At 37.4% G+C, this 13,152-nt stretch overlaps 1 protein-coding gene across 1 annotated transcript in view; it reads right to left on the reverse strand.

Annotated features, from left to right (window-relative positions):
• Positions 1-995: 995 nt before the first annotated feature.
• The window catches only part of GTF2E1 (general transcription factor IIE subunit 1), a 36,206-nt gene continuing 24,049 nt past the window's right edge, over positions 996-13,152 (reverse strand). The window contains exons 4-5 of the mRNA XM_050781892.1: positions 7,712-7,953; positions 996-3,294 (exon numbers count right to left, since the gene is read on the reverse strand). Coding sequence (XP_050637849.1) covers positions 2,867-3,294; positions 7,712-7,953 — 670 coding nt within the window. The 3' untranslated portion in view covers positions 996-2,866. The remainder of the gene's footprint in view (positions 3,295-7,711; positions 7,954-13,152) is intronic.

A 13,152-nucleotide genomic window follows, 5' to 3' on the forward strand; every position in this document is an offset into this window, starting at 1 on the left:
TAGCTTTCCTGGGGTCAAGAAACACAGTGACTACATGTATCTACCAACCTTGGGTGTGAGCCTGCCCTTACTAGAGCTTCAGAGGCTAATCGGCAGGGCTGCCATTTTTGGTCCTTCTGTCACTGACTGTCTCTCCTCACCAGATTATTTTGCCACTCAAGAGATAAACCTATCTGATAAAGTAATATAAATTCTATTGAGTCTTATTAGATGTCACTGAATGGGGGATAGTTACCTATTAAATTATATCTTCCCATTGATTTTGAGTAATTTAGAGATGTTTATCCAAAAAAATGATAAACTCTGGATTTTTTCATTTTACTTAACTGAGGGCCTACTCACCTAAAAATCCTAGCATTAACCTAAAAAGACCTTGCTTTTGACACTCTACTATTTCTTTCATTAAATGTGTTTGATTCTCTTTCAAAATAAAAATATCTTTCTCATAACAACATATTAAGATCACTGTAATTGTCATCCCTAATTCATATATATATTTATATATGTATACCTACCTCACAGATGTATTATAAAAGATTGAATGAGTTAACATATATAAAGCACTTAAAATAGTGTCTGGCACATAGTTCACTATATGTTAGCTACTTTCTCCTTCACACGCGCGCACACACACACACACACACACGCAATACACACTCCCCTAGAAAAACTGAATCCAATATTTAACACATTATGGATATCTTTTCTCTCAATACATTCTTTTTGGGGGAGGGATGGGATCTCATTATGTTACCCAGGCTAGCCTTGAACTCCTGGCTTACACAATCCTCCTGCCTTGGTGTCCTGAGTACTTAGGACGAAATACAGATTTAGTGAGTGTATCTATCTTTTTATTCTATTTCAAATACTGCTGCAATGAAAACCTTTATTCTTATCTCCATATTCGCTTGTGACATTTTTTCATAACACGAATTCTACATACATACGAACACACTCACAAAAAATAGTTTAAAAAATTAACTACATTTTAAAAATTAACATCTGATTACCATTTTATTTAAATTAACTTCTAGAACTATAAAAGTTTAAAAAACAATGTTTAAAGCTGAATAACATTGCTTCCTGGTCTTTTGGCTAAGATCAAGTGTAAAAGTTGAATACGTATACAAGGTACAAAGGTATCTTACTGCACAAAAAGTTTAGATCCCATATGATGCATCTATTATTTAAAATATGACTAATAAAAAAGTCTTTAACATTTTTTAATGGGAAGAATTTTCAGTTTAATATGCTCCAAGATGTTACAGGGCTTAAAATGAACAAATTTCAGTCAGTATAAAATAGATTTATTGTCAACATTCAGTCATTAATACAACCCAGGTAAATGAAACATCACTCCATACAAGGCTCATATATCCTTTACACGTGTACTATAAAATGATAAATACTTAAAAATTACAATGCAAGGAAAAATATTTTAAGATATACAATTGTTATAGACCCTTGTGTGAAAGTTCTTTAGAGTTCTGCCTTAGGGAAAATACCATGCTACATATCAGAACCCAAAATAAACTGTTTGTTGAGGTTACAATGCTCAATGGTATACTGGATGTACCCTAAAATACCATGTCTGACAAGAATCAAAAGAGAGACAGCCTTCAATGATGTTTAGAAAGAGGGAGAGTGACAGAGAAGAGTAATCAATTATTCTATGTTGATTTCTGCTGGAATGGCCTCATTAAACAATTTATAGCACTGACAAGAGGTCTGTACCCAAAGGGAACAAAACCAGGACCAGTCTCAGCTTTATATAAAGGATTTGCAAATCAGACTGACACAGTTCTAAGGCACTGTTCGCAATGTTTGTCACTCTTCAACCCTTTACACAGACTTCTCGTCCAATGTCCGTGTTTTTCTAGTTTCTTCCTAAGGGTTTACCAATTACACTTTCTGCTTTCTATCATCCCAAACCTAAACCAAAAGACATTAAGCAATACAATTAAATCTAACAGTCTGGTCAGTTCTAAAGACACAAATTCTGGTTTAGACATTAATCATGAGACTCAAGTATATCTATCCCCCTTCCACACACACTTCCACCTCCCATTACATATTGACCTATCTCAATTTTGAGGAAATGCTCAAATTCTAAGCAACTTTCAGGATTTTTCCCCCCAATCAATGATTTGACTGTTGGCAAGCTGCTTTGGTGGGCAGCAGTATAAGAAGTTGTTTGGAATGCCTGGCTAGAACAGATAAAATGGATGTGATCAGTGAATTATTGTAACCTATTGTAGTAAACAGATGGATGGGAAAGATTTACCTTATGAACATCCCTCATTCATTTCAGAAGGGAGAAAATTATGTCTTAATAAGGCAAGAAAAAAATTAGGTAAGAAAATACAGCACTTTGGGAGGCTGAGGCAGGCAGATCATGAGGTCAGGAGATCGAGATCATCCTGGCTAACACGGTGAAACCTTGTCTCTACTAAAAATACAAAAAAGTAGCCAGGTGTGGTGGCAGGTGCCCGTAATCCCCGCTATTTGGGAGGCTGAGGCAGGAGAATCACTTGACCCCAGGAGGCAGAGGTTGCAGTGAGCCGAGATTGCACCATTGCACTCCAGCCTGGGAGACAAGAGTGAGACTTCGTCTCAAAAAGAAAAAGAAAAGAAAAGAAAATACAGTAAAATATTAGTACTGTAGTGACAGCAAGGAAGGGTAGGATTCCCAGCACCCCACCTTGCTGGGAAAGTTTCTGGCATAAAAGTCAAACTCTCTACCATCATTCTTTGCACAAGGATCACCATCAAGAGGGGCAGAAAGCCACTTAAATACTTTTCTTCAAAGATGAGACATTTCTTTTTGAACTAAGCATTAGAGAAAGGAGAAAGAAGTAGGGAAATCTCACTCAAAGAGGTCCTCAAACATGCGTTGTCCCATGGCTATATATGCTTCCTTTTCTTCTGGTGTCATCTGGGCCACTAGCTCTGGCCGTTGGCTCACTTCACTGTAGGAGAACGGACGGCCAGCCACCATGACAATGGGGTCATCTGCTACTTCTTCAAACTCGTCATCTTCCTCTTCATCCTCTTCTCGTTTATGCGCAGCCACAGCTGCTGGACGGGGTGGAGAATCATCATCTGACTCACTGGTCTCGCTTTCCGAGTCACTGCCATTGGCAGTGGTCACTGGAGCGGCTGCCCCCACTGAACCAGCCATGGCAGAGGAAGTCTTTTTCTCATGAATGAGCAGTGCTCGCATGACCTCTTCATTATCATCAGGCCCAGCACGGCCTTCCTCACGCTCCTGAAATGCATCCATATCTATGCCCCCTGGGGAGTAAAACTCAGAAAGTCAATAATCTTAAATATAAATGGCATTTCTTTATAACATATAGATAATATTTTAACATATATTTAAATGATACAATAAAATAACAGACTTCACTGGTTCTATTTTTGAGCTGCTATCCATAAAATATTCAAAATATTTCTTACAAACTGGAACTTAAGTAGTATAATGGTCAAGTACATCGGCTTTAACAGTATTATAGCATAGAGTTGAATCCTGGTTCTTCTATACACAAGCATCTTGGGCAAGTTATTTAATCTCTAAACTTCAATACCTTTTTCTGTAAAATGAGGTGATAAAAGCATCGACTTTCTAAGATTCTGGATAAAAACATAAACAATAATGTCTATGAAGAATCAACTCGACTACGGTAGCTGGCATAATAGAAAATCAAAACATGGCTTTTTATCTCACTCAAGGTAAAAGCCAAAAGCTTTGCAATGGCCTATAGGATACCACATCATCTGGAATCCTTCCTGACCATCTACCTCTTATTTCTTTCCCCTGCTCATTCTCGTCTAGTCACAGTAGCCTCCATGGTACTCCTTGTACATATCAGACACACTCCTACCTCAGGGCCTTTGCACTGCCTGTTCCCTCTGCCTGGAATATTTTTCCTTTAGGTACTCACACAGTTAACTCCCTTCCATCTTTCATGTCTTTATTCAAATGTTATCTTTTAAATGTATCCCATCCCTACATTCCCAATGCTCTATTTTTCCCCCATAGCACTTATTTCCTAACATAATGAATAACTTACATCTATTGTCTTTGTCATCCCCTTTCCAAGGGTGTAGGTTCCACCACAACAGATATTTATCTTGTTTATTCATGGATATATCCCATTTACCTGGATAGTACCTGCCACTCTGTTAGGCACTGAATAAACATTTGACAAATGAGTGAATAAATGTGAGTTTTATTTTCATGAAGCAAACTAGGCATACTTCAAACTCTTTATAAAGAAAGAATCTAATTTTAGGAATGAAGCTTCTTTCACCACACACCTCCTATCATTTTGCGTACATATCTTACCTGATATACTGCAGATTAAATATTTAAGAAAACTATCTGCATTCTGCATTCTGATACTACTACCAAACATACTGCCATTTAAAATATATAAAAAGATTAAAAGTATTGTTTGGAACCTGACTCCCTAATTCGAATCCTAACACTATTTAGCCATATGTTTTGGCCAAGTTATTTCATCTCTCCACTTCAATTTTCTCAAGTACAGAAAGGGGGAAAATAGTATTTACTTCACTAGATTACTGTGGCGATTAAGTGAATGTCTGTGAAGTGTCTAGAATGGGCCTGGCACTTAGAATAGTGTTGTCTATCTATCTACCTACCTATCATCATCATCATCACCATCACTATCACGAGAAGGCGCAGAAATAGTCAATTCTGACTATGGATAAAGTGAAAACATCTTTTCATTAACACATTAGAATGAATTAGCTAAAACCCTGGATATTTTAGAAAGCACAGAACTCCTAAAATGAGATACTGGGCAGGTGAGAGACAGAAAGGGAAATAGAAACAGATAAGTTAAAAATTTAGGTCAGAGAAAAGGGGCTTTTGGTAACATGACTGTCAAAATGAGAGTTAAAATCAAACTTAACTACTTCAAAATATTGTCAAAGGCTGAACCTCCTCCCTAGAGCTTACTGCCAATGCAGCATTACAACAGAAAGAAAAGAGGGAATGCATGCAAGCCTTTAAAACAATAATTGCTCCTAAAAGAATGTTCCAAATAGTTTAATAATATCAACACACTATTTTGATTAATATTTAAATATAAAATTAGGGAAAAAGAAAATTAGTTTTATAAACTAAATTAAGTCACACGTAACAGATTTCGACAAGGGTCTTGAGAGGTTTGGAGAAAAAAAGAATTATTCTGTTACAGATGAAGACAGAAAACAAAAAACAAGGATAAATGAGTGAGCTAATTTCTGGATGGTAAAGTAGAAACAGTGGTTCTAGGAACAGTCTTTTTCAACAGAGTTATAAATTACAAAGAAGATGTATACTGGGAAACTATATTCACGGAATTGATGCTAAACAATTGTGGGTACCGAAAGGCCAAATTGCAGCAAAAAAACATAGGAAGAGCTGAAGGTTGTATACGTGGGCAGAAAAGTAGCAGATCTATTTCTATTTCAGCAAGTGCAAGAAAATCTGCCTACAGAAAAATAATCTAAAATATACTGAAAGATATGATCCAAGCTATTGAATTCAAGGCAGAGAAGATCCTAAAAAGTACCTCTATGTGTTTCTAAAGTTTTTGGTCTTAACATGCTTCCAGAACCAAAGCAAAAAAGAAAATCTCAAGTAAAAACCAGAAAGATATACTGGAAATAAAACTCAAATCAATGGTGAATCCATGCATGAACAACATGTCTCATTCTGGTCACTATGTCTCAAGTAAAGTATATTACAATTAGAGATGGTCCAGAAAAAGACAAAAATAAACAAAAACAGTAGGAGGTGGTAACAGTGGAAAAGAGAACTGTTTAAGGAAAACATAATCAAAAGGAATTAGAACTTTCTTCAGTATGGTAATGAGAACAATGACTGAAGTTAATACAGTTGTGAAAGATATCAACATGACTTGAAGTTTGAGGAAAATCAAGTGTAAGACCCACTTCATACATTCACTGGATAGAGTCTGCTCTACTATCAAGAAACTTAAGAAAAATTTAGACATGACAATATACTATCCTATTTTATGTTGAAATAAATATTTATAAAACTTAAGTAGACCAGATAACTTATTTAAGGCCCATACGATTCATATTCTATCATTCTAGGAACTGTAAACTAGAATGTTAAACTTATGAGCTTAATATATAATGTTGGTTAATAATAGTTTTATTTTATTCAGTTTTCTTCCTAAGTTCAAAGAAAAGAAGGCTGCTTTAAAAACAGGCAAGAGGCAAGGTGGGAAAAACAAATTTATTAAATAGTAGTATAGCCTAACTACTGTATAATCTAAAACAACTTGAATGTAAATAGCACAACAGGCTGGGCACACTGGCTCATGCCTGTAATCCCAGCACTTTGGCAGGCAGATCAGTTGAGGTCAGGAGTTTGAGACCAGCCTGGACAACATGGCGAAACCCCATCTCTACTAAAAATACAAAAATTAGCTGGCCATGGTGGCTTGCTCCTGTAATCCCAGCTACTCAGGAGGCTGAGGCAAGATAATCACTTGAACACGGAAAGCAGAGGTTTTAGCGAGCCAAGATCGCACCACTGCACTCCAACCTAGGCAACAGAGCGAGACTCCGTCAAAAAAACCAACGTGGCAGGCTAATCAGTGAGGAAGAAGGAAGGTAAAGTATGGTTACCTTGGAAAATTTTTTCTTATTAAAATTAATATATCAAAGAGAAGCACAGTGGAGGTATTAGCTGCTTTACCATCACTACCAAACTCCACATTACCTTCACGGTTTCTAGTATACACATATACTAAATGCTAATACCAAAGGGAAAAGAGGCTAGGAGAAAGGTCAAAAAACAAGTGGTTTTCAGTTACTGATTATTCTTTGGCACTAACAGATCACCAAACTCAGGTGATATGTTAGTAACTTGAGTTTGGTGATATGTTAGTAACGATATATTAACTTGGGAGTAGCAGCACATAGATTGTTACACTGATATAATCCAGCCAGAAATAGAGACACCTTTCCTCTCTACTTTCCAGCTTGAGTCATCGTCATCCATTTTCGCCTCCCATTTTCTACATACTCGTAAACTATCATCACTCAAAGTCCTGAATCCAGTAACTTAGACTAAAAAAGTAAAATCTTGCAGTTCTCTGACTTCTGAAGATTAGTATGCAATTCTTAACCCTTTATGGCTCAGAAATTTCCAAAATCCTCTAGAACAAAGTTCTGCTAACCGTCTTGGACTGTGAGAATGCTCAATCCTTTATTCATGTGGACTCTTTGTATATATTTCAGGTAGCACACACTCCTTGGTATTTATGAAGAAACAACATAAAGTTTGGGGGAGTGTATAGTTTTGGCTCCCAATTCAGAAAAATTAAATGCATATAAGTCAGGGTAATATAAGATTAAAGGAGAGGTGAGTATGGCTACCTTGAAAACAATAGATAGCATTTTTCCAAGAAATTAAGATAAAATGACAATTTTTCAAATCTAAAATTGAAAATTTAAAAGGCTATTTGTTATTTTCACTAAGTTGAAGGGCAATGCAAGTATACTAGTTGGTTTTTATCTTATTGCTCAATTTCTTACTTCCTAATATAATGCAATTAATTGTTCTGTAGAACAGATCCAGAATCGCTCAGGCAGCTTCCCACTAAACCAAGTTCATGTTCTACTGAACCTAAGACATATCCATTTTGCTGACTTCTACTCTTACCTTCTTTCATATCTTCAGAACTATATGCCCCTTGGACAGTGCTTTCTCTCAACCAAATGGGCCTCTCTTTGGCAGATTTCCCTTCCAGTGAGGCTCGATGAAGATCTTCTTGGTCATCCATGTTAATGACAACATTCTGAGTGTATAAGTCCTCATAGGAAGGACCTTTGGTGGCCCATGCTTCCCGGTGGTGCCCACCTGCCAGGCTACCAGCTCCAGCAGTAGTTGCTGCATGGTCCTTGCTATATAAAAAGAATAGAGGAATATAGGAAGAAGAAAAATTAATGTCTTGATGTTGGAAAAGAAGGGCAGCTGGGGAGGCAATTACTGAAATACTACATGTAAATGCTATTTAGTAATCATGCACACATGCTTCAACAAGGCCAAGAAAGGGCTTCTAAACCTCAGGGTAAAAGGTGCATGTGTTAGAAAAACACATCATATTTATATTTAAGTTCCTCAAACACAGGATCCTCTGGTGTATATAAATGACTGAGGTTTTATAGATTTAAGATGTTTCAATAAATCTATTAATACTTGGAGAAGGAGAGAGTGATATGGTGACATCATCTACTTAAAGCCACTAGTCTGGCAAAAATCTCTCCCAGTATTTTGTATAGAAAACAAAAACAAAACACACTGAATTTTTAAAAATGTTATCTCAGCTCAACCCAGAATAATTCAAAGTGGTTCTATGTGCTTTTTCCTTTCTTTTGTGTGCTGATCATGGAAAAAGCTAGAAAACTATTCTACAAAGACTGACCTCAAGTAGTGTTCTTCTCCGGCCACCCATGGAATAAGGTATAATCCTCTGCAGAGACTAGCTTCTTTTCTATGGAGTTGTATCTTTCTATCTCCACATCTATGCTGATACTCTGTATCCATCCCCAACCAGATTCTACTCTGCAGTGACAATGGTCTGTTTCACTCAGTCTATTTTGTTTTGCTTTTTACTTTTACCACCCATGATCTTTTTTGTCTGTTAGCCTGTTCCAGGTCTGATCACGTCCTTATCTTCTAGGCACTTATGTTCCCCCCTAACCTCTGTGTTAGGCCAAGTTTTCAGTATTTCTGATGGTTCCCCATTTTATCTGCCTGTTTCACTCTCAATCTGTTCCAAATTCTTTTGAATATCCTGATTCTCTGAGCTCATGCCTTTCTCTGCCTGCTACTGACGCTTTCCACCTCAACTTCTACATATGCTTCTCCACCTCCCTCTGTCCAGACAGCTATTTTTTATCCTGTAACCATCTTCATGTTTCTTGAACTGCCTGCTCACTCCAAACCTTTTGGGTGTTTCTTTCAATGTCCATGACTGACCTGGCCTCACGTCTCTCCTTTATTTTTCATCCATTTTTCTCACTCTTTTCCACGGATCCTAAATTATCTCCCGCGTGAAGCGCCGACTCATTCTGAATCTAATAAATACTTCATTAGTCTTTCCTCCTAAGCCATTCACTATTTTGCCTTCAGTTTTGTCTTACTTCATCTCTGCTTACTCCCTTACTCTTCACTTCTTTCCGGGTCACTTCTTATCTACCAGGGTTTTCTAACTCATACTTAGCTGAGGTCTGTGTCCGTGTATCTGATTAGCCCATCACATCTTTCCCTAATTACACTGTTTCTGACCATCCTCTGGAGGTAAACTTGGGCTTAGCTATCCCACCTATCCTGTCCTACCTCTGGATATCTATAGGGCCACTGCTACTTGTGCAACAAAAAAATAATGTTATTTCCAGTTGTCCAATCCACACTGATCCAGTCATTTAATCCATGCCTTCCAGGTACTGCCTTTGCATTCTTTTCATTATTCCACCTCTGTTCCCAGAGCTACTTTGTAAACCACTTTCTCCCACAGCCTTTTCCTTCCCGGTGCCTGTTCTACCTGTTCCATGTCTCAATCACTTCTTTTGCCTCCTCACTGCTCCTACTTTCTACCAGTTATTTGCTCTCTAAATCTAGGACTATGAGGCATCTCTCTGTAAACATATCCAAACCATCTTTTTTTTTTTTTTTTTGCTATATTCTGAAGTCTTATGCTACAATTGCAAATGCAAATAACTGGTTTCTCTCTGCTATTTCTTTCTGCATTCATTGATGTTACTTTGTGTATCATTTCTCGTTCATCTCAATGTAACTATTAACTGTCCCTAGTCATTTTCTATCTTCCATCTGTTCTGGGTGGTCTTTTAAAGGCTGTGTTGCTGCCGTCACTGTAATATGATGCTGCTTACTTTGTATAGGTTGGCTTTTTGAAGTTTTGTCTCCTTCAGCATTCACTTTTCTTTCTCTTCTCTCTTGGTCTGATCTGGTTTTTTATGTTTCTGGGCTTACTCTACATTCTGGCCTCTCCTCCTGCACCCATTTGTCTCTCTGACTCCTTTCAATGCCTCTTCTATCCTCAGCCAACACCCCCATCTTGATGTGCTGAGTCTGCTCTCTATATCCACCACCCCAAAATGTATCTCCCCGAGTTAGCTAACCCCACCTGGGAGAGACAGAATAGGCATATTTCTCTGATCTGGCCAACCACATCCTTATCTTTCCTTGATCCAGACTTAAATGACTCACTCACTCTGAGGTTACTGTTTCTCTTTATATATAATCCTGAACACAGAGTTTTTCTCTATTCTCTATCTTTAGCATTGACTAAAGACTATCTCATGAAGGTATGAGGAGTACTTTGAGAAAAACAAGAAAGCTAGAGACCAAGAACAGAACAATTAAAATAAATGTTAACACAAGAGTACTTTTAAAAAGTCTTTTGTTTTCAGTATTCTGTCACAGAAATTCAAGATGGGTTTTATTCCAGTGTGAGGCAGCAGACATTTGACCACAAGTCAAACAAATTTTAAAATCTGGAACAATTTTAATTGAAGATGACAAAAATGACAATTCATGTTTGAATCTTTTTATATTATTTAAGAAATTTTAGAACTTTTAAAAAATATAACTCCTGTTCAGAGAGGGGAAGATTATTTCAAAACTAAATTTTTAAAGATCTTTAAGGTGTTAAGAGATGATGAAAAAGGGATTACTAGCAGAGAATTCCACTTTAGAAAGACAGGAAGATTTTTATATATCATCAATAGGTTGACTTGCTGAAAGGATAGAATTGTCCATCAACTCTTGGGTTAGGCCTACTGACAGTTCTGCAGAGATAGCCCCTGGTTTCTGACCTAGGGACAAGCTACAATTTAACTGATTACAGATCAGTAATCAAACTAACAATATTGCCACTTATTTAAAAAAAAAAAAAAAAGAGTTATCATCTCTGAGCTCCCATACCACTCTACTGATGCTTCTTCTCTTGTACTGAGGCAGGATGGGCCATTTCAAAACTCCAGACTCCTATAGTACAGAAAGGCCAAATCAATATCACCTCCAGGATGTTATATACAAGGAGTGGAATTTGTGAAATGCTTTGGTGGGGATATTATAACCTCAGTAACATCTTCTAACCTAATGTTTTTTTTCCTGACCACATGGAAACGGTTTTACTTTGGTCTGGCTGGCAGCTCTAGGAACCCCATTCTGTCTTTCTTGTCTGCCTCCATTTCCTCCCTTTTTTCTTAATGGCCAGATTGTTGGGTATCCTTTTTTCCTGATCAGTTTATTTCCTCTACTTCCTGGTTCTTCTTCATCCCTGGAGTCACCATCATTCCTGATGAGAAGAAGGTGACCTGATACAGAGAGCTGCTATTGGGCCTCTGGTGTCACTGTACCACTAAGACTCATCTCAGGCCTGCAGTGAGTGGGGGATATCGAAATAAAGATCCTGGAAGGGGAGCTGGATTGTGGTAGGTGGAGAACATTAGAGACAGGAAGTTAGTGGTGGTGGGTGACTGAATGCTATTGTAGTGGAGAAGCATCTTGATAAACAGGACAAATAACTACAGGTAGGAGAGGAAACATCAGAATAATTCAGATAGTATATTGTGTAGGAAGAAATCAAATAGTACACTGATGCATACTTCAACATGAAATAATCCCCCCATAAGCTTAGAAAATTTTGTATTTTTGTAAAATCAATTTCCCTCATAACCTTGTATGTTAGAGCTACAATATAACTTAAAAGGACTGAAAAAGATACAGAAAGAAATAAATTCCTTTTTCAAAAGAGGAAATCCTTTTCGTATACAAAAAGAAAGAAATAACCAGTACCAAAAGTTAAAGCTATCTGTGATACGGATGTTATTAGTTTCCTATCAACTGTGGCTCCTTTCTTTCTTTGCTTATTGGCTTTATTAAAATACCAATGGCAATTTGCTCCAAAGAGCTCTGGGACCTTCCCCAGTCCTAGAAGGTAAACCTTAACTACTATAAGTACCAGTCATGTGATCTCATTTCCTTTGCCAGCTGCTGGTTTAGAAATATGCATATAAGGCAACTGTAGCCAGTGAGACATCCGGGGATAAATAGAGTATCCTAGGGGGCCCTCTGGGAAACCTTTCTTCAGTTTTAAAATAGGACACAAGGAAGGGATGGTCCCTTTTTCTGCATTTGAACATTTTCATCTGCATGTGATACCTAGAAATACATGGCCATCTTAGGCTAGCTCCCCTCATGGTTCCAAGAGGACAATCAACAGGCTGAGTTCAGCAGCGTAGAAAGATGGAACAAATCTAGATCCCTGAAAATATAATTGAGCTGTGAAACTAACCAGTTTTGAACTGTACTACTTCAGGACTTCCAGTCATGCAAGACAAATTTTCTTACTGTTCAATCTACTTCTAGACTGGATTCTAATTCCAACTAGAGTTAGATATTCTGTTATCACAGGCAAAGGCATCCTAACTGACACATGGTACTGGATTAGAAAATTCATAACTCTTACAGACACAAAATTTTCTGTAGAATTGGATTGCTTTTAACCATCTAAAAGAAGCCAAATTTACTCAGGACTGGCTATTCTGTAACATCAGTTCCACAGGAAATAAAATACTAAGAATGCTCCTAAAAACTATACAGATACAACCTGATTGTTCAGCTCTTTCGAAGGGAGTGGGTGGAGTGAAGGGTATCTAAATAAAGATATCCCTTACTTGATGCTGGGAAGACGGAGAGAAAAAAAAAGGGTAGAGTAGGAGAGCACTCCCTGACCCCCATTTTCGTTTATGCTTTTCAAGAAAATATAAACAACTTTTTCTGGCATGGCAAAACTAAGCCTACCTCTGCAATTCAAACATTAGGGAACACTGATAAAAATAGGGAGCCACTATTAGGAGTATTAACCCACAGGTAACACCAGCTATATTTTACTTTCAAGGAAGTTGCAATTACAACTAAGAAAGAAAGGTGGTTAAATTGCTTCAAAAACAAAAAAGAAAATGCTGAATTCCTTAAAGGACTTCAGCCTTCAGAAGCTGGCTAGGAAAATTCAAATATACCCAAGTGGCACAACTAATTTAGGATTAGCTAACAATTGGCTGAGTTGCTAC

Source organism: Macaca thibetana, chromosome 2, assembly GCF_024542745.1.
Source record: "Macaca thibetana thibetana isolate TM-01 chromosome 2, ASM2454274v1, whole genome shotgun sequence".
Lineage (NCBI taxonomy): Eukaryota > Metazoa > Chordata > Mammalia > Primates > Cercopithecidae > Macaca > Macaca thibetana.